General features: G+C 46.3%; 1 protein-coding gene across 1 annotated transcript in view; it reads left to right on the top strand.

The window, feature by feature from the left end:
- Nucleotides 1–3,749: 3,749 nt before the first annotated feature.
- The window catches only part of WTIP (WT1 interacting protein), a gene marked incomplete at its 5' end in the record, with an annotated part of 66,461 nt that continues 48,477 nt past the window's right edge, over nucleotides 3,750–21,733 (top strand). The window contains 2 exons of the mRNA XM_083370318.1: nucleotides 3,750–4,560; nucleotides 18,823–18,924. Of these exons, the coding sequence (XP_083226444.1) occupies nucleotides 3,750–4,560; nucleotides 18,823–18,924 (913 nt within the window). The remainder of the gene's footprint in view (nucleotides 4,561–18,822; nucleotides 18,925–21,733) is intronic.

The following is a 21,733-nucleotide window of genomic DNA, read 5'->3' as shown; positions in this document are numbered from 1 at the left end:
AAATCTGTCACTACCTCCATTTCTTCCCCATCTATTTGCCAGGAATTGAGAAGGCCGGATGCCATGATCTTGGTTTTACCAAGACATTGAATGGTGGAGTGTATCACCATTAGAAGGGGCCATTAAAGTCACTGAGTCCAACTGCCTGTGCAAATCAGGACTCTGTCCAATTCTCCAAAGGTTTCAATACCTCCAGGCATTTCTGCTCACCATCTAGCCAAGTCAATGGTCAATTTTTATCAATGTTTTGTTTTGCAAATTCCATTAAACTTTGGACTGTTTATATTTCGCTGAGCAAATTTTCAGAGATAGGGTTAAGATTAGGGTTAGAACACATCACCTTGAACTGTTTTACAAATCATAATAACAGCTGTACATAGTACTTTAAACCAAAGCCAAATAATCCATAGATTAGATTGGATTGGATTTTGTTGGGGGGGGGCATGGGGAGACATATGGGGTAAGGGCTTCAGCCTGACCACAGTGGTCCTATAGGAGCTAATGACTTGGAATACCAACGTCATGGTTCCGACAAATGAAACTTCGAAGAACTTCAAGGCATTGTTTACCTTAAAGAATCTTTAATAGAAAAGCATAGCTTCGGCACATACATGGTTGAAGCCGAAATCTGAATTCCCCTCCCCTAAACACATAGTATCAAAGCACAATTCACTCTCCTAATTTAGTCATAAATCACATTCTCCAATTAGTTTGAAATGCAAGCTCTCCCTCCTGTTTCCAACCCGCCATTTCTTATCATCTCTTATTTCAAAAGCCCCAGAATTGTTATGTCTAATTAACTCCCATCCCATTCTAAGAGTAAAGCATAGAAAGAAAAAGGCTGCATCTCCCTATGTTGTCAAAACAAGAAAGTCCCATGTTAGCAGCATTGACAACCGACCTTTCTGAAGAGCAGAAGGCTGGGGGTCAATGCAGACATAAAGAATCAGTTTGGTGTGGTGTTGAAGGCTCCATGCTAGAAAGGGGCGGAGGTGAGTTCTTGTCCCACTGTGGCACAAAGCCGGCTGGGTGACCTTGGGCTACTCCCTTTCTCAGCTCCAGGAAGGAGGCAATGGCAAACGGTTGCCAAAAACTTTGCCAATAAAACTCCAGGGATTTTAAAGGTAGCCTCCAGGAGTTGGGACTGACTCAAATAAGAGATCCGGTTGAAATGACAATGTTCAACTAGAAGCCAAGAGCTGTGAGATCTAGTCCCCTCTTGGGCATGGGGGAATTTGAGCCATCCCTCCCTCTCAACACAACCCTCAAAATGTTGCGGTTGTGGAGAAAATAAGACAATGTGTCAGGCTCGGGCATCGCGGACAAGCCTGACACAGGGCATTAGATATCCTATAAAGGCAAATTGTTAAACAAAGAATAATAATTCAAGACTTTAACAAACCAGCCCCTGCCACATTTCACCCCAGGCTTTACAATTGCTGATAAGAAAGAGAAAAGTGTGTGAATTTGACACTACCTGGAATCAGCAGAAGAGAAGAGAAACAACTGGAGAAAATCACTAAAAACAATGTCCTGCAAATAGAAGTGAACTGACTGGGGCAAAAGAAAGCACAGATAGTATCAATAGTGAAGGCGCCTGGGGTGCAATCCTAAAAAAACAGGAGCACAATTTGAGCACCATCGGCCTTGACAAAATTCCCAGCACTCAATTGCAAAAGGCAGCTTCACCGGGAATAGCTCCATCTTGTGACCAAACCTATTACGCCATCAAACATCCAGATCTGCCCATCCCAGGACCCTGGAAAGGACTCAGTAAATGCCAATCCAGTTTTCAACATCTGGCTGACTGTCTGATGACTCCCCCAGACGATTCCACAGATACCTCTACACGTCATCTGGGGGGAGGATGAACCGGTTCTTGGTTGGCATGTCAGGAGCTGAGTTAATTGATGGCTCCAAGTGGTTGTCTGGAAGGAGGTTGGCTGAGGCTCCAGCTGGAGAAAGCATGCAGTTGCAGATAGTCAGTGGGGAGGAAGAGGACCTGCCTTCTGCGCCTGATCCAAGAACAGGTAGGACAAAGAAAAGTTGGAGCAGAGACGGTCAGCCAGACTACTTGAGAGAAGAAAGCCTCGCCCCTCGATGGGCTGTACCAGAAGCTGCCTATTTAGCACAGCAGACGGAAGCAACTATGGGAACTTGTCTGGTTCCTACCTACGTGTTTTCTGGTCGTTGTGATTCCTGCCTCGCTTTGGATTGAAAACGTACCTTGATTTGAATTGTGCCTTGGAAACTGGACTTTTCTTGACTCGTAAGCTCTCTTCTCTTGCGGATTTAAGTTTGCCTGGTAGATTTATTTTGTTTTATTTTGTTTGAGAAACTTTCAAGTGCCTTGCAGAGTCTTTGGCCATTGCTCTCTGCTCATGGCTGGACTTAACTGAGACAATTCTGGGGGTTTTGGTGAAGGGAATTGCTGGGGAATATTAATAAACTCAGTTATATGTGCATGTGAGTGAGCGGGGCAGCACACTACGTGATGAACTATAATCATCATAGGCACTACCATGCCCCCAGAGCAGCACTATTTTGACCTCCGTGAGACGCTACTTTGATGTGGTTTTGTAGGGCTTGTGTGCTCTGAGGAAGATGAGAGCTACTCAGAGGTTCAATCCTATTGGATAGGTCTCACTAGAGGAGCCAGACAAAGAGCGTCTCTCCCATTAAAAATATGGTGGTTTAGAATTTACAAAAACATCTACTAGATCAGTCATCTCAACACAAACTGCACAAGGTGTTGCAGTTCCTGGACATCTGGAGGGAAACGGGCTACAGAACTCAGGACTGCTGGCTGAGCTCAGGGTCGCAGCTAATACGAGGCGGCTCCACACACACAATTGCACTTCTCAGATGACCCTGAGGACGCGGGTCCGCGGTCTGGATGGGGATAATACAACCCGTGGGAAACTTTGCCTTCATTCCCTAAGACAGTGTTTTCCAACCTTAGGAACTTGAAGATGCGTGGACTTCAACTCCCAGAATTCCCCAGCCAGCATAGCTGGCTGGGGAATTCTGGGAGTTGAAGTCCACGCATCTTCAAGTTCCTAAGGTTGGGAAACGCTGCCCTAAGATGTGAAAACTGGGAAACAGGTCAACCCACCCCAGAGGAGGCTTGCAGGAAACACCGAGCTAATCGCCGCATTTAGTGAATTCTCGCCCTCGTCTCCCCAAAGGCCAGCGGTCGGTTCCTCCTCGCGCTTACAGCCCTCAATCCTCCCGGGTTACAAAGCGAGGACCGCGCCGTCGGGCCGGGCCTGCGGCGGGGGGGGGGCACAGGCCGCGGGGGGTGGAGGAGCGGGACCCGCCCCCGCCCCGCCCCTCCCGGAGGCCCGCCGAGAACGGCAGCGGCGCAGGCGGGGGGGTCGGCTCCCCTTGCCCCGCCCCCGCCCGGGTCAAGCCATTGTTTGGCGCCGGAGCGAAGCGCATTCCGGAGGGACGCAGCGCCGTCGGGCTCCTCCGCGCCTCCCTGCCCCGCACAAAGAAGGGCCGCCGCCGCCGCCGCCTCGGCCGCACAAAGGAGGGCGCCGTCCGGAGAGCGCCGCCGCGGGCAGGGAGCGCAGCGCAGCGGCCGGGCGCGAGGCGGACCTTCGCGCGGCGCCTCCCCCGCGCGTGGCCGGGCCAGGCCGGGATGCCTGGCGGCGGCTCCTGCCGGCCGGACGCGGGGCGGCCGCGGCACTAACCGGCCAGGCAGGCAGGCGGAGCGCGTGGAGCGGGGCGCCCGGCCCGGCGAGCCCATGGCCGAGCCGGCGCCGAGCCAGGAGGGCGTCGGGCGGCGCCGGTGGCGGGAGCAGCCCCCGAACGGGCCGCCGCCTCCCTACCCGTCGGGGGAGGCCGCCTGCCCGCCGCCGCGCGCCCCGACCGGCGAGGAGGGCCCGCGCTCGGAGGTGGCGCTGCCCTGCTACAAGCGCTACTCGGCCGAGGGCTTCCCGCGCGGCAAGGCGGCCGGAGGGGCCAGCCCGCGGGCCTCGACGTGCTGCGGGCCGGCGGCGGGGAGCGGCGGAGCCCTGGCCAGCCCGCGCGGGAGCCTGGCCGCCGCCGAGCCGCCGCTCAGCCCGCGCTCCAGCTACGCCAGCACGGCCAGCGACGCCAGCAAGCACTCCAGCCCGCGCGCCAGCCTGGCCGGCTCCTCCGACGGCAGCAAGCCCAGCAGCGCCCGCACCAGCGGCATCAGCATGGGCTACGACCAGCGCCACGCCAGCCCGCGCTCCTCCGCCGAGCTGGAGGCCGCGGCCCGCCGGTCCCCGGCGCCGCCGGGCGCCGCCTCGCTGGTCAGCCCGCGCTCCAGCCTCTCCAGCCACAGCTCGCGCAGCTCGCGCGGCTCGATGGGCGCCTACCCGGAGCCGCCGGCTCCCTCGCCGCGGGCCTCGCTGCTGCCCGAAGAGGCTCCGCCGGCGGCCCCCGACGCCGAGGCCGCCAAGCTGCGGCTCCCCTGCCAGGTCACGCCGGCCCGGGAGAGCGGCCCCAGCCAGGTGGAGCGGCGGCTGGAGGCGCTGACGCTGGAGCTGGAGAAGGAGCTGGAGCTGCACGTGCGGAAGGAGTACTTCGGTGAGTGCGGCGGCCCGGGCGGGCCTTCCCCTTCTCGGCCGTGGCCCCCGCGCTTCCTCGGGTGGCGGCGCCGGGCCCGGCCGCCTGAGGGCTTCCCCCGAGGGCCGCTTCCCCCGGCCCGCCCTCGGGCCCACCTTGGCCGCCCCCGGCTGCCTCTTTCCGGGAGGGGCCTGCCCCCCCAACCTGTTTTAAACGGGTGCGTTAAAGAGCGAGCGGCGCAGGCGGAGGTTGGCTTCCATTCTGGCTAGAAGGTTTTCCTTTGTTAGCAGTCCCCGGGCTTTGCGCTCTGCAGCCTTGCTCTGCTCTGGGCCAGAGTCTTTCCCAGGCAGCGACCGGGGAGATCAGAAGGCAGCCTTTTGACTCCCAAACAGGCTCCCTGAGGGGGAGAGACCCCTCCTCAAAGGAAGCTGGCTGGAGTAGCTGCTCCAGAGGGGAAGAAGAAGAGGGGCTGGGATTCTTTTTCACTGTAACAAGACTCGTTTTCTCCTAGTTAAGCAATGAGGAGCCCTCTAAAGTTTTTTTAGAAAAAGCAAGTTTGGAGCTCGGTGGTCCGAAGGGCCCCTTTCAACTCCAGGCCGCTGTGAGAACCGGAAGGGCCGCTGCCTTAGCAAGAAGGCCTCAGGCAGTCCTTTTCTGGGCCTTGCCACTTTCCTGGAACATCTGGCCAGCTAGTGGCAAACTGACAGACAGGATGGCCCTTTTGTACCATCTGGCAGGCGTTTGGCCTGATCTGCCAATCTCTTAATAGGGCCCGCCTTCTGGACCTTCAACTTCCAGAATTTCCAGCCATCAGAATGGCCGGGAGAGAGGATCCTGAAAGCTAATGCCCAGGTTGGGAAGGCTGTTCGAATGCTGAAAATGCCCCAAGGAATCCAGGCAGGTTTTGGATGTGGCCGTCACGAGGCAGGAGAGGGTATCCTTGTAGCAGCTACAAATCGCCCTTAATGTCTTTTGGAGGAGGAAGCCTCTTGGAACAGGCAGAGGTGCAGGAAAGTGGAGAGCAGAAATTTTTCATCTTTCAGTGGAAGAAGGCTTGCGGTTTTCTTTTTTAATTTTGTTGTGCCTCTTTTGTGAGTTACATTCTAGTTTTGGGGGTTTCCCCTTCTTCATGACAGGAAACTAGCATCTGCTTTTTTGGTTAACTTGGGAACTCCTTGACCCAGATTAGTTTTCCAGGTCTGTACATTATTTGCTCCTGACCTGATGAAGTTTACCATGTTTCTAAGGTGAAATGACTGATCATCTCTCTGAAGGTCGACATTCCAGATCATTTGCCTGCCCTGCAACATCCCATCTTTGTAAGAAAAGACCAGGAAGGGCAAGTTTGGGGAGTTGCATGTAGATTGCTGTAAATCATTTTCATGGAAATCCGGGCACTTCTTGCTGAACCACGATTGACACTTTTTTCCTCATGAAATCGATAGTGTTTCGGTTTAGCATTTGTTTTACTTTCAAGCAAAAGGGACGCGGTGGCTCAGTGTGTTAGGACGCTGAGCTTGTCGATCAGAAGGTCAGCAGTTTGGCAGGTCAAATACCGAGTGCCACGTAGCAGAGTGAGCACCTGTTACTCGTCCCAGCTTCTGCCAACCTAGCAGTTCGAAAGCACGTAAAAATGCAAGTAGAAAAATAGGGACCACTACGGTGGGAAGGTAACAGCGTTCCGTGCACCTTTGGCGTCTAGTCATGCCGGCCACGTGACCACGGAGACATCCTTGGACAAGTGCTGGCTCTTCAGCTTTGAAACGGAGATGAGCACAGGCCCCTAGAGTCGGAAACGACTAGCACGCATGTGTGGGAGAACCTTTACCTTTACCTTTACTTTCAAGCAAAGCTAAAACAAATGCACTACTTCTGCTTGTATTTTGTTAAAGCATCACAGTATGTTTAGATTTAGTTGAACTGAAATGTAGCAAAATATAGGAAAATGTATTTTCAAAGTGCTCTATTTCAAAATACATAAATACTTGGAAAAAGGCATGACAGTCCAGTAGCGTTATATCAGAGGCTCCCAAACTTCGTACTATGTGATGTCTAAAAGTGATACATGAATTTGTGTGAGCTCCCATTAATAAAGCAAAGGATTTAACTGGAATTAGGGCTCAGCAAAACATACATATTTCACTTACTTGGAATAATTAAATTTGTAGTCAATACAAATAAACATCTTAGAACAGGGTTCCCCAGAGTGGTCAGTATCAAGCCCCAATCCAAGGTCAACGTTGTTATTGCTATTACCCAGAGTTCTCACACTATAACTAGTGTGGGAGGGTGTCAATGAACAGTCTGAAATTTCATGAGGCGGTTGATGAGCTGAATAGTTTCGAGAACCTTGGAAGATTTAGGAGTATCTTGACAAGTTGGAACAAAGGGCAACCAGCCCCCTTTGTCTTAGACTCATCGGCAGAAGTAGACTGTCAAAAGCAGGAGAAGCCATGCTCAGATTACATGTAGAATATTATGCCTAGTTCTAGGTACAATATTATAGGACACATTGGACATAGAACAGTAGCCCCCAACATTTTGGGCACTAGGGACCATTTGTGTGGAGAGGTTTTTCCGTGGACTGGAGGGGGGGCGTGGTCTTACATGCTACCTGCATCCCATAGACTGGTATTGCTTCACTTGTTTGTGCAAACCAATGCCAGTCCAGGGACTGGGGGTTGGGGACCCCTGACATAGAAGACAACAACCAGTAACAGGGAAGAAGAATGAGAACAGTTGGAGGTATTTGGTATCATTATCCTGAGGAAAACAAATTGTGGGGAGACATTGTAATGGCATTGGAGCATTCTATGGTCTGCGGGCCACATCTGGCCCCTTGGCTGTCCCCGTCCGGCCTGTTGGGGTCACCAGGGCAGGAGTGGCCCTATTGGTTCAACCCTCCACAACAGTCCCAGTTTCATATATGGCCCCTTGGGAATATTAATTGTCCACTCCTGCCTTAGAGAGTGTTTAAATGGCTGCCGTGTAGAATTCTGCAGCAGAATTATTCAGAATTGTTTTAGAACTAGAAAATTCAGATACAACTTACAAAAAATGGATCAGGAATATCCATTCAATGATGGAATAAGCTATCTCAGAATATTTCGTGAACAGGACAGTGAACTAAAGAGTTTGGGGATCACTGAGGTTCTTTAAGATCCTTTCTAAGTCTTCCATTCTATGTTTCTGGGGATTTTTAATCTACGTAACAAACTGTCATACCACAAATACCTATCGCACAAACAGAGACAGTTTGGTGTACTGGTTTAGATAGCAGGCTAGAGCCCAGAAGAGTGTGGGTTCTAGTCCCTCACTAGGCATAAATCCAGCTGGATAGCCTTAGGCCAGTCACTTTCTCTCAGCCCTAGGAAGGAGACAATGGTGAATCACTTCTGAAAAATCTTGGCAAGAAAACTGCGTGGATTTGGCCAGTACTCTGCAAGAATCAGACATGATTGAACAGAAGAAGAAAAATCGTGAAGCCTGGAATGAGTTTTTACACTGCTCTCTTTGTAAAGCCTGATCAGTTTTTTAAACCCGATTGTACACTTTTCTTATGACGCTCAGCATTTCCAATCTACAGTTTAGAACCTTAATGTAATGATTGAAATAATGCAAATATATGCATCATACTTTCTGTTTCAGGGTAAGCATTCTTATACAGAACATAAAAGCATAAGCTTAAGAAGAAAGGAAATTATAACTAAAACCACATACGCCAATTCCATTGCTTTGTAACTCTTTGTACCTTTGTTTCTCTGAAACAACCCTCTTTGCTTCCACCACATTCATACTTCTTGTCACATGCTGCCTTGTGCTCTTCAAGCTTTCACTTGTCTCGGTTTGAGGATCTTGTCAGCACCTTACCATGACTTGCTGGGGCTTCCCTCCCTCTCCCACATATTCTTTCATATATTTGTTTTTGTGACTGGATTCTGCTTCCTTCAGTCAACAACATATCATCTGCCTACATTCCTGCTTCTAAGGTGATACGCAAAGGCATTTCTTACACAGGTAGACCTTGACCTTTGACCCATTGGGTCAGCAATGTTCCGGATTACAACTGCGCTGAACAAATGATGGTGCTCAGAGTTTGGGTTGTTCCAGCACCCTCTGGTCACATCATTGCAATCTAAGTGCCGTTGGTTGCCAAGTGCTACAATCGTGTGATCATCATTTGCAACCTTCCCTACTGGCTTCCCCAGAGAATCAATGGCAGGGAAATGTGCAAGTGGTTGGAATAAGTCTCCACCAGCCTAATCTTTGTGTTTCGGCTGGCTACTAGCACCCCCCCCCCACGCACACACCACCTTCCGCCCCCAACCCTCGCTGTACTTCCCACAGACCCATGCAATCTCCCCGACCCGCGTCTCTCACACCCTCAGGTACCCTCCCCAATCCTCCCTGACCCACGTAGCGCCCCTCCTCACCTGTCCCCAACTTGCACTGTGCCTCTGCAAATGTGTCTCTTGTTTGGGGCTTAAGCCATGTTTTCCCCCTTGTCATTTTGGCAACAGGCGGGGTCTATCCACGACAAGGTCATCTTCCTTGCAGTACTCTTTTAAGTCAGTTGTGAGTGAAGAATAGGGGAGAGCTGCGATAAGCCCTGAGAGATACCAGCACTGGGAAAAGAAACTTCTGCTTGTCGGTTCTTCTGTATCAACCCCACCTCTTCCTGTTTAGAACTCCAGTAATCTGTGTTCCCACTAAAGGAACTTGGAAGAGGCCATCAGGTCCACTATTTTACCGGCTTAATACATCCAGTTGCTCGGGTGCTATTTGAATGCATCCAGTGAAGGCAGCCCCTCCCCTCTTTGGTTTTATTCTTGTTAAACTTTCTTAAAGGATGTACAGGAATATAATCCAAGTGAAAGCTAGTAAATTCACTCATATTCTGTGTCTTGGGATTGATGGAGAGCAGGTTTTGACTTCTGTACAGTATTTTAGGTATTTGGAGACTATTTTCTGTCCCCGTCTCAGATTTTCTCAAGGCTAAATACAGTCAGTTTGCTCAGTCTATACTCTTAGGATTTAGTTTCCAGTCTTTTTACCATTGCCCTGCACACACTCTTTCTGTTATACCTGTCGAATGTTAATTGAGGCAGAGTCTAAAGGAGAATATCGTGGAGCTCTTACTTCCTAGGACAGGACTTTTCAACCAGTGGTACGCGTACCACCGTTGGTACATTGGCACCTGGCAGGTGGTACATGACCATCCTAGAAAAGTGGTAGCTGGGGGAGGGGAATGAGTTGAAGCGGCGGCAGCACCACACAAGCCTGAACAAGAGACGGCTGGAGCTGCAGGGCTGTCAGGGCTCAGTGGAAGCGCCAGGATAAGCCCCGGGCTCCAGCTGATCCTGGTGCTTCTGATCATCTGGAGCCCGGTGCTGATCCTGGTGCTTCTGCTGGGCCCCACAAAAGCGCCGATCAGCTGGAGCCTGGCACTTATCCTGGGGCTTACAACAATCACTAAGCGAACTGTTGTAAGTTGTACTACTTTTAGGATATAGCAATATCCTAAAATATCCGAATACCACCAATCACCTAGCAAGGTGTCAAAAACTTGATGACTTCATACTTTATCGCTTTTTTCCTTTTTGGGGGTGGTGTCATCAAGTTTTTGACACCTTTTTAGGCAACTGGTGGTACTCGGATATTGCCATATCCTAAAAGTGGTACAATGGGTGAAAAGGTTGAAAAGTCCTGTCCTAGAATTTGTAAACTACATAATTAAATTGGGCTTTTTCACTCTGGGAATGCATTTCACATGTATGTCACACCATCTATGTATGTATGTATGTTTATATGCACGTTATACCTCAATTCTGTACATCTGCATTTGATGTTATTTTTGTTAATTGAAGCCTGCATTTCATACTGTTATTTTCTAACCAATTCTCTAACTTAGCTAGTAAGTTTGAAATTGCTACTTATTGGTAAGTTTCCATGTATGCCTACTAGCTTTAATATTTTTAGTTGCCAGGGGATTTTGAATATCCCTGTTCTGTACCCTTACTTTATGGATCATGTCCTCCTATTGGCAAGAGCTTCTCCCCCATTGTCTGTGAATCTGTTAAACCCTGGCCTATTTGGATCAGTTCGTTTTCAATAGAGGACAATCTCTATAGCTAAGAGTTGAACTCTGCTGCTTTTGGTGCTCTCTCAGTTTGATTGTTTCTTGCATTATTTCATTATCCAACTAGGTACCGTAACAAAACCAGTGCATTGATGATGTTACCTATTCTGGTACCGAAATGTCTGCAAGCAAACAACCAAGCTCAGAGTGCGCTAAGGATTCTCCAGCTCATTTTGTTTCTCATCCTTCTAAAACTTCATTCCCCTTTTTGAATATTTGTTTTAGACTATTCAGTTAGTAAAATCAGTGGTGTAAGTGGGATGACCCTTGGAAAATGTCATCATACATTAGTTTGGAACACCCAAGACTAACCCAGTCCTTGTGATTTCATTTAGCAACCAGTCCAAAGCTACTATGTTTTCTTTGTGCCTTGAAATATTCTCCATCTGATTATTTACCGGTATAATTTTTTTAAATATTTGGATTGTCTGCAAGGAAACAAAAGGACATCTTTGAAACAGATACCTGAATATCAGTTTAAAAAAAATCAAAGTTGCTAAAAAAACATTTCCACTGTGATATACATAGGAATATGTTGGTTGTAAATGGGAAATATTTCAGTTGTTGGAATTCTCTAATCTGGTGTCTTCCCTCTTCATGAATTGACCCTGCAACTCATACTTGGAAGGAATTGCTTTCAATTTTATGCACCTGCCAGTCCAACAATCCGACCTTAGTGATGTGCCATGCATACATAAATGCTGTATGATAGTTCCCGATGCATTCTTATGACGGGCCTAGGAGACATGGAATGCTGCATCTGAGTGCACATTTTAAGGAGGCTGTTATAAATAGGAACGTGCCCATTGTGTGATGATTTAAAGATGGGGAGCCTTTGGAAATGACAGGGCTGAAAAATTTACTCGGTAGAACTGTAAGATTAGACATGAAAGGCTGCTTTTTGGAACATTGCCACGTAGAAGTGCCCCATAGTTGCTCTGGAGAAGGACTAGAATTGCATGAAATAACATTTTGGCTCGGTTTTGTGTGAAGCTTCCTAGAAATAGCTGATATTACGAGTTCTGATTTGCTTGAGGAAATTTGTTGTCCCTTTCAATAATGTGATTCTCGGAAGTTAGGGCATCAAATCTGTTGCTGTGTTTGAAGATTTTTCTAAATGAAGACTTATTAAAATAAATGTTCATTAAGTGAGCTTGTTAGTGTAAGATTGCACTAATTTTGGAAACTGAATTACCCATTCATGAGTTATCTTTTTACCAAGGCAGAATTTTCACATTTATTGCGTTGAATTCAGGCTGATACAGCTAGTGCATTCCTCTGGAAGAGAGTAAGGGATGTTCTCCCCTGAAATTGCAGCAGCTCATGACTCTTGCTCATGAATAAATAAATAAATAAATAAATAAATAATAATAATAAATAATATACACAGTGTGTTCCTCTGTAGCTAACAATGTATGTAAAGAGCTTTAATGTTTGTTAATTAATGTTTCTGTAGTAAATTGCAAAGATTAAGTAATTTTTTAATCAATTCTGAATAAAGGTATTTTGCTAGACCTTGTTATGGAGCCAGACTGGGAGAATTCTATCACTGTAGGAGAATCCCGGGTTACTTTTCGTATCAGTGGAAAAGAGATCTAATCTCCTAACTGGGGGGGGGGGCGGTGGGGGGGAAAGTATTCACTAGTCATAGATAATTACTGAAATATATCTAATCCGTCTGTTCTCTAGATGTTGGGGGACTACAAAACTACAAAATTGAGATTAATATTTATATGTTACATATGTCTATACATATGTTGTATGTAGTATGTTTAAATGTGTGTTACGTATGTGTACACTTTGAGAGGAAGCAACAAAATTTCATTTTTAAATGTGTGTCTTTGTGCCCACAGTAAAAAAAAATGACAATAAAGGTTATCTTCTCTCTGTCTGTCCGATCTACCTACCTACCTACCTTTCCCTGCTTGCTAAAAATTGTCAGAACTGGAAAACCAGTAACTTTTGCATGGTGTTCACTGGGGAGAAACCCAATGTTCAGAGACACCAAGGGATCACCTTGATACTCTATAAACTCTGCCTTTATGGATCTCATAATTAACTGGTAAAATTTGCTGCCATTGTATAGTTATAGATGACAACTTAGATAGCGTGTAACAATTTCTGTGTTCTGAATTCATAGTGGGCAGATACAGTAATTGTACTTGATCATAACAACATTGGAAAGCAGAGAGGTAGGTGCTAAAGCGAGGCAAAAGGAGTGTTGTGCCCTTTCTAGAAGCATCTGAACAGGTGCTGCTCTGAGTGGGTGCTGGGTTTGGATGTTACAGTGACACACTGTGAGGAGAGTGGGATGGGCAGAGCATTGAGGATGAGGCTGACCAAATCACTTTTTCTGTTTGTCTTTTGAATATGCTTGTCTAAAAAAAGGGGCTGTAGCGTTTCTTCATTCTTCGGATGCTCCAGTGCCTCTTTGAACAATTTTCCCAAGTGAAATAGCATCTGTTTAGTGGAGGGAAATGACCGCGATCTGCTGTACACAAATGTTCTCCCGAAGTACTGGAATTGTCCATAGGCCAAATTTTATTTTCAGTACATAACTTTGGCAAACAATGCAGCTGTGTTTTCTTCCAGTGACTCGGCAAATGCTACTCTTTGTTCTTGTTCTCTGGTCCCATGTAATGAGTACTCCTTCTTGCCCCTTGCCAATAGTTTCTTAATTCTTAATTAATAATATAAGAGAACGGGCTAAATGTACACATGCAAATTTGCAAGTGGTACTTTCTTATTTTATTGCAAGAATTGGCATTTGTTTCTCATGGAATTAGGGAATATCTTTGGTCTGGTTTCTGCAAGGGTTGCAGGGTTCATCCTAAGGACCAATCCATTTGGCACCAGTCACCTTGAGCAAAAGTTCTTCTGTGGTTCTCAAATGGTGAAAGTGCAGGGATGTACGTGACGGGGCTTTCTGCCATGGGCAGCCCTAACCTTTTACACACCCATTGGCTGAGGCAAATGGCTGTTGGGGAAGACAAAGTGACAGAATGCTAGAAGATAAGGATTGGAAGGCGATCGATCAAATCTTTCTTACAGTCACAGGCTGTAATAATTAAAACAAAAATTACATAAAATTAAACAACACATTTAAAAAGTATGTATGTGTTTATATTTATACAAAATATGTGACTCAGTGGTTTGTATCCACCAGAAAGCTTTGTTTTCCTGACTTCGTCTCTCGCCATGATATATCGATTCAGGAAACGTGGACAGCTAAGGGACTGATGTTAAATTCACTCATTCTCAATTGGAGCAGAACCAGCTATAAAGCAGGGAAGTGCGAAAGTGGGCTTGGAGGTTATAGTCTCCACTACTGCATGTGCCATATCAGGGCCCTTCCTCCCATTCAAGGCGTGTGCCATTCGATTGAGTCACCATGCTTAGATGCCTCCAGTCAGCCAGAAACCCCAGATATAAGGGACTGGAATAATAATAATAAGGTTTAGAAGGCTCCTAGTTCTAACCCCATGCAAAAAGCAGGAATCCATTACTACAGCATTCTCAACAGAACAATATCAAGTGAAGCAGCATTGGCCTGTCCTAACCATTTGAAGCAATTATTTCTTGTTTAATTCTGTCCATGGTCTACATGACAGCTGTTCGGATAATTGAAGAAATTTAATTTCTTATCTGTTTGTTTGTATCCCACCTTTACAAATACCTCAATGCAGCACACATACCCAACACATCTCCCTCCTCCTATTTCCCCCACAATAACTACCCTGTGAGGCAAGTTGAGCTGAGACAGAGTGACTAGGCCAAGGTCACCCTTTCATGGCTATGGTGGGACTTGAACTCGTAGTTTCCTGCTTTCTTGTCTATTGCCTGGACCAGACTGAGACCCACCATCTTTGTTTCTCACGTCTGGATGCTCTTGTGTCTGTCAGTGTCTGTCAGTGTCCTTCTTAAAATGCTTTGCTGGAAGCATATTCCAGGAACAGTGACTTAATCTCATCTTGGCCCTCTTCCACTTATATTTCTGGCTTGATGCAGAACATTTGATGTACATATGGTGAGTTCAAACAACTGTACCCATGTAGTGATAATATAGTCTTGCAGGGACTTGTCAGTGCTTTTTTCAAGTCAGAGCACATTGCATTTCTTCTCTCAAATCACCTGCTTAATTATTATATGGTTTTGTTCTGTGTCAGTTTTAGGCTGACAGATATATATTTAGCTAGAAACTCACTTGTCCCCTTTTGGAAAATACAGTAAGTAGGAGCAATATTTGCCCATTTCTAATCCTCCCATTATTTCTTTCTATCCTACCAGATTTCCCAAGCAGTAGATCTTCCCCTATTTCATATACACATCATGTAAACAAAAGCTCACTCTGGAACCATCTTTCTTTTTAAGGCGACCCTCCTTTTTTTTAATATAAACTTGGTGCATGGTCCCAGAGATATAGGATTCTTTAGTTTTTTTCATTAAAGTTGAATTTAATAAATAACATTTGCTTAAAAGAATGAAATATTAATGTAACGATAATAGGATGAAAAAGAATGTCTCCCTTAGTCGCTGTTGATCATACTGCCAAAATTTGCCCAAAGAGCCATCCCTTCAGCAAATTTTGCTTGTGATTGGTGGGGGAAAGATTGTATCCCTCTTGGCCCCGAATCAGCTGCCCCACTATATCACCATCCCTGTAGCTCGGGGATGCCAAAAAAGGCCAAATGCTTCCTCTGAAGTTGGTTTTTTCAAACCTGGAGCAACAGTGCAGAATCTGTGTCTACACAGTCAGTAACTGGGGTGTCCCAGCTTTGCAAAGCAGCCCCTGTTCAGCGTGTTTGATGTGGCGAACCAAGACACCCCCCCCCCAATGCTTTCAGGAAAGCAGGTCGAACTCCACCTTTGGGCTGCTAAGTCACAGCTTGAGTGTTCTTCTTTTCTTACACAATTTCTAGGATGAATATTCATCCTGGAACTGAAATCAAACGATATGTTTTTATTTCCACATAATTCCATCTGGATATTGTACAGTCAAAATGGGATCTGTGTCTGTTTTTCCTTCTTGGATATAGATGGGTGAGGGAACGTATCTGTCAATTTTGTGCTTAAGTGGCTTGGACAGATGTTGGCATTTACTTGTTCCAGGATTCCTTCCTAGTCCAGCTGTTTCGATCAGGCCTCACCACCTGATTTCCAGTCCCCCAGCTGTTGGCCTGCAGGGTAGGCCAGCCTTGGAGATAGGGTAGAACAGAGGAAGCCCTGGATCCACAGCTGAGGATTCCTTCTGTCAGCAAGTATGTCTGATTCTGGGTCCTTTAACAAAAGCAGCAAAAAATGTTGTTTGCCCACCTTCCTTAAGAGAATGTGACCTAGGTTCCCACCTCCCATCTTTCTTAAGACATAGCTTTCCTTCTGACCTGCTGCTTTTAAAATGAGGGCAGTCTTCCAAAGCCTCTGATCTGATCTCTGCTTCTCTGCTCTGACTCAGCCCCGTCCACCACGCTCTGGGGCTGCAAGAAGCCTCTGAGCTGCAGCGTAGTGTGAAGGTGTAGCCGCCACAGAGCCCCCCTGGACTCCCAGACTCATCTAGATGACCTTCACCATCTTCTGCAGGAGTTGAAGGTCATAAATGCGAGGGGGCTGCCAAGTGCCCAGATTTTGATCACATGACGGGGCAAGTGCTGCAACGGCTTCAACTGTGAGGATGGTTGCAAGTCACTTCGTTCAGTGCAACCGTGACTTTGAACCATTGCTGAACAAATGGTCATGAGTGGAGAGGCACCTGTAGCCGTTTGTTGGCCCCTGTCTGGTGATCTTTCCTCATCTCACTTTACTCCTTACTCTTAGGAAAGTGTTCTCAGGTAGTATCTATTTAACTTGAACGTGTTATTTGTTGTCTCTGCTTGCTTTTTATTAGATAATTTCTTACGGATCATGGCTTTCGTTGCTTAAATTTTGCACTACTTGTGTTTTCAGTGCTTAAAGTGATAGACACGTGAAAGGCCAGATACCAGTCTCTACATATTTATTTAGATGTTGCCCATCTCAAGCGGCTGTGGGTAGCTAAATGCATTTATATTTATATATTTTACATTATGTTTATATATAAATAAAAACTGGACATCGCGCAATTGACAATGGAATGTCAACATTTGCAAAATCTGATCTTAGCTTTTGTGCACTCATGATGCAGCTGTTCATCCAAGGCAAACGTATTTTGCGTAAACTACATCAGGGATTATTTCAGTTATCTTGATGATTTATATGCTGAATGTTCTAGAAGACATTTTTTTTCAACCTGGCAGTTATTCAAAATTCCATTGTGTAATTGAATGCATTGCAGTCATCAGGAACTTGCTAATAGCTTAAAGCAGAAGTCCCCAACCTTTTGGGCACCAGGGACCGGTTCCGTGGAGAGAGGTTTTTCTGTGGACCGGAGGGTGCCTGGTTTTGTATGCCGCCTGCATCCCACAGATGAGGGTTTGCTTGTCTGTGCAGACCGGTTGCTGGCATGCTGTGGCCCGGTACCGGCCCACGGTTGAGGAGGCAGATAAAACCCAACGGGCTCTCGCACAAGTGCTGTTTCCCAAGAGAAGAATGTGCATGAATTGATTGAAGGTGGGGCAAGAGCTGGTGATGTTTTATGAATGAGTTTGCAGAAAACAAGATGTTTCATTAAAGAATGGACTTATACCATGTTTGGGCTGAAACTCAGGGAAACAGTTTCTATTGTTCCAAAATATTAACAAAGTCAGTCAGTGTTGGAGGAGGGCAGCGAAAAGCTGCCCAAAGACTGAAAGAGTTGTTGTCATTATTAAGACACTAATTCAAGGGTCGAGGGGTCTAGCTGAAAAAGGGGGGATCAGTGCTTACTCTGTAGGACTGAGCCCCAGTCTAACCACTAGGTAATATTTCCGTGGTGATTTTCTATGGATCAAAACCAGTATATACTGTATTTTCACTTTGAGAAGTTGTTTGCACAGAATTTTAAAATCTTCCCATTCTTTCTGAATTATTAAAACTAGGTAATTTAATTCCAACTTTTTAATCCATTTGATTTATTTTTTTGAGATACCTTGTGCTGAATGTCCAAAAGATGGTTGCTGCCTTTGCTAGAGGTCTTCAGAAAGGTTAGGCGGTCATTGCCAGAGAACTTCCAATGGATCTTGTATTGAACAGAGGGTAGAGGATGGATTACATGACCTCTGTGGCCCTTCTAATTTGGTGATTCTGTTCTTTTCTTTATAACTAAAAGGACTTTCTTTCTAATCCCACTTTTGCAATTTGAGAGATTACATTCTAATGTATGTGTGGCAAGAAAATACATTAGGAAGAGAACTAACCGAGTATCCTCTCTACCTCTAGTAATATTAGAACTTAGATTTGCCTGTTTCCAGACAGAAGAAATAAATTCATAAATAATTTAGTACCATCTTCTGATTTTCCAATAGGTTACAGCTATAGGATTTCCTGGTGGCCTTCCATCCATATCCTAACTAGATGGGGGTCCTACCAAGCTTTTGAGATCAGCCAAGATAGCCTAACAAGCCACATGTACATAAGAGTTCTCACACACCTTTGGGTATTCTCCTCAGCGTCATTGATGTGCAAATTCTGTTTTGAGCAGATATGAAGAAGCAATACTGTATTTATCCAAAAGGAGAGAGCCTCAAATTTAAGGGGTCCCCTCAAAGGAAGAGTAAACAGAAAAAGCTAATCAGAGGAAATTCCTGCCCAATGTCCAGTTTCCTTGCCTTGTCAACTTAGGGCAGCCAACTTGAGGGAGAAGGCGACAGGGAGTTCCCATCTGAGGCTATTCTCCCTTTTGCCCCCCAGTGCCAAGAGCAAAATAAAAGCAATAGCTGGCAAGAAAATTACTTGCCTCTGAAATGAGCTACTCCTTGGCAACAATAACTGATTTCCATTTGAGTTTAACAGCCATGATCCCCCACGTAAGTATGAGCGTGTTAATTAATACCCACCTCGCTTGCTCCAGCAGGGCAGAAAAAGGGAAAAGAAATTAAAAGTGTACCACAGGGGCTAGAGCCATTTGCACCTCAGAACTCCTCTGTTGGAATTTCATGTTTTTCTACAAACAAGATACCTGCAGATTGCTAGTGGGGAGGGTACCTGCAGACCATTAACAAGGTCTAATGCCTCTTCTGTTTTTTCCTCCAAAGGTATTTGTATCAAGTGTGGAAAGGGGGTGTATGGGGCCAGCCAAGCTTGCCAAGCCATGGGGAACCTTTACCATACCAACTGCTTTACATGCTGCTCTTGCGGTAAGTTGCACATTTATACTCGGACAACACCTATACAATTCTTATACCTTGTGCCCCTGTTAAAACTGAACCCCACCAGCAGGGTATCTCCATGATTGTTCAGTGTGAGTTTTGATTCATGCAAAAAGTCTATCGTGAGAATGAAGGATGAGGTCATTTAGAGGGTGTGCAAACGGGCGTGGTGTCCAAAAGTTGTGATTTGGCCAGAAATGAAAAGGAACAACAGTGTGTGTGGCTGTGGTGAGACAAGTGACGAACTATGTATTACAATATCGCGCATTAAATACCATCCCTTCTGTACTTGTGTGTTCCCATGTGACAGAACTACTAAGGAACAAAGCTGGCACTAGGAAGTAGTAATACACGCTTCGTCATCTTGGCATCGCTGTGCTTAGGATTGGGCAGTTTGGAATTGGCGCCCTGCTTAACACGGTATAAAACAGGGATTTAAAGCAACTTCTGTCCTTGTCAGGGCTGAATTATGAAGCTAAATAGAGAAACCTTAAAAGAGAACAGGGAGAGCTTTAAAGAATATTGACGGAGGGAAAGGAACGTTGTGGCTCCCAATGTTTTTTTTCTCTCTCTGGGAAATGGGCCCAAGTGGCTCTTTGAAGGTTGCCGACCCCAGCTACAGGTAGTCCTCGACTTATCAGCAGAATTGAGCCCAAACTTTTTGTTGCTAAGTGAGACATTTATTAAGTGAGTTTTGCCCTCATTTTATGACCTTTCTTGCCACAGTTGTTAAGTGAATCATTGCAGTTGTTGAGTTAGCTAAGTGAATCCGGCTTCCTCATTGACTTTGCTTGTCAGAAGTTTGCAAAAGGGGATCAGGTGACCTCGGGACAAGGCAACCGTCATACATGAACCAGTTGCCAAGCATCCGAATTTTGATCACGCGACCATGAGGATGTTGCAACAGCCATAAGTGTAAAAAATGGTCATAAGTGACTTATTTCAGTGCCGTTGTAATTTGGAATGATCACTAAATGAACTGTTGTAAGTCAAGGACTACTTGTATAGTGACTGTCACACGCACTCAGAGGGAAGATTTGAACAGACCTTCAGATGGATCTGCTTCCCTGATCTGATCCATGTAAACCTGGAAGCTTCTTGGGATTGTACAGCATCTTGAGTGACTTTCCCCCAGATGTAAGGACTCCCCCTTGCCTGAAAGACCCAGGCGTTCTTGAGGGCATTTGGGGAGCAGACGTGGCTTCTGTTGTGGTCACTGGAGCAGCACATCTTGTGGGTTTGTCGTATGACTTCTGATCTCATGATGGTAGCAGATTGTAAGCCATCAGAGTGTCCCATTGGATTAAAAAGACATTTCAAGTAAAGAAGTATTTAAAAATCAACACATAATTATTGCAAATCAGTTGTAAAGAGACAGTAGACATTTGCTACAAGGAAAGAATATTTCTGAAATAGTCCTAAGAAAGTGCTGAAAGAATGGTACATGTTTTCCTTGGAGGAAAGGGAAATCCGATCAGTAAACATTTGGCAGAAACCACATTGGAAACATCTGTTTACTCCATATTTCGGATCTGATGTTATCAAGTGTTGGTCTAGAACTAGAAACATCTGGGATCAAAACATGCTTAATTGGGAAGCTTAGTGGGTAATCCTGGGAAAACTACCGTTCTCCTAGCCTAAGCTGACTTTTGGGGTTATTGAAAGAATAATACGGCAAGCAAACCATGTATAGGTAGGTAATCTTTGGGTTATGGGATCGGCATTTCCATAGCTGAGCAGTATGGCCGGATGGCATCGCTTAGTGACCTGGTGGTGTTGAGACTCCAGGACCCAGCGAGGTGGGCGGAGGAGCAGGCACGGCTGCTAGAGGTGGGGGAGGGGCTAGGCTGCCAGGGTGAGCCAGTGGAGGCCTCAGGCAGGCCGTAAGCAGAGCCAGCGGTGACTGCACGCATGGGTGCAAGGGAACACCGGCTGGCAGGGGTGCTGGGGGTGGGCAGGGCATGCTACAGTCTGGGATCTCATACTTGTAGTGGGGGCTCCTTGGGGGGGGAAGAGTGGCAGGAGCATCTCACAGGTGGAACATGCAGCCTTCCTGCTGACTTCCTCATTGACTTGAACTAGAAAGGGTGCAAAGAAGAGTGACAAACTAAAGGAACTTCATATGTTTGGCCTAAAGAAAAGAAGGCTGAGGGGAGCCATGATAGCAATTTTCCAATCTTTGATGGCTGCCACAGGGAAGGAAGAAGGGGTGGATTGCCCAGAATCAAGAGCAAGAGATGCAAACTCAAAATGAGGAGGGATTTCCTGAGCTCCATCAAGCAGTGGGGCAACCTGCCTCTTGGGGTCATGGACGGTTGCGTCATTGGAGGCTTCCAGCTGTGGGGACAGCATTTAAGAAATCGGACATTGTTCTCCTCACATATCCGCCTCTATCCAGCCCAGGAGGCAAGAGGGAGGGCTGAAATCTCCTGGGTTGTTGGGCATCTTACATATCTGCTTTTTCCTCACTGTGATGGGCAAAACCCAAAACACAACAACAAAAGCTGCTCAGGTATATTGTAACTTTAATATAATTAATAATATTTGGGTTTGTGGGGTCCATCCTGCTTTCTGAGCTTGTGGTTTCCCTGCAGATGTTTCATTACACAACTGGGTAACGTCATCCGTGCTAGAAGGGAGTGGGGTTGCCCCTCTGTCTATATACAAGTGGCTTGCCCCGTCAGGGTTAATGAGAGTGTTCCTCCAAGTTCCTTGATCAGGCGCCTATTTACTGCTTGCTACTAATCCTGATATTAATCTATGTTTATCTGGGTGTTAATTGCTGGTGAGGCAGTCT

The sequence above is a fragment of the Vipera ursinii genome (genome assembly GCF_947247035.1).
Source record: "Vipera ursinii genome assembly, chromosome: 10".
Taxonomy (NCBI): Eukaryota; Metazoa; Chordata; class Lepidosauria; order Squamata; family Viperidae; genus Vipera; species Vipera ursinii.
This window is presented reverse-complemented; position numbering and strand designations above follow the sequence as displayed.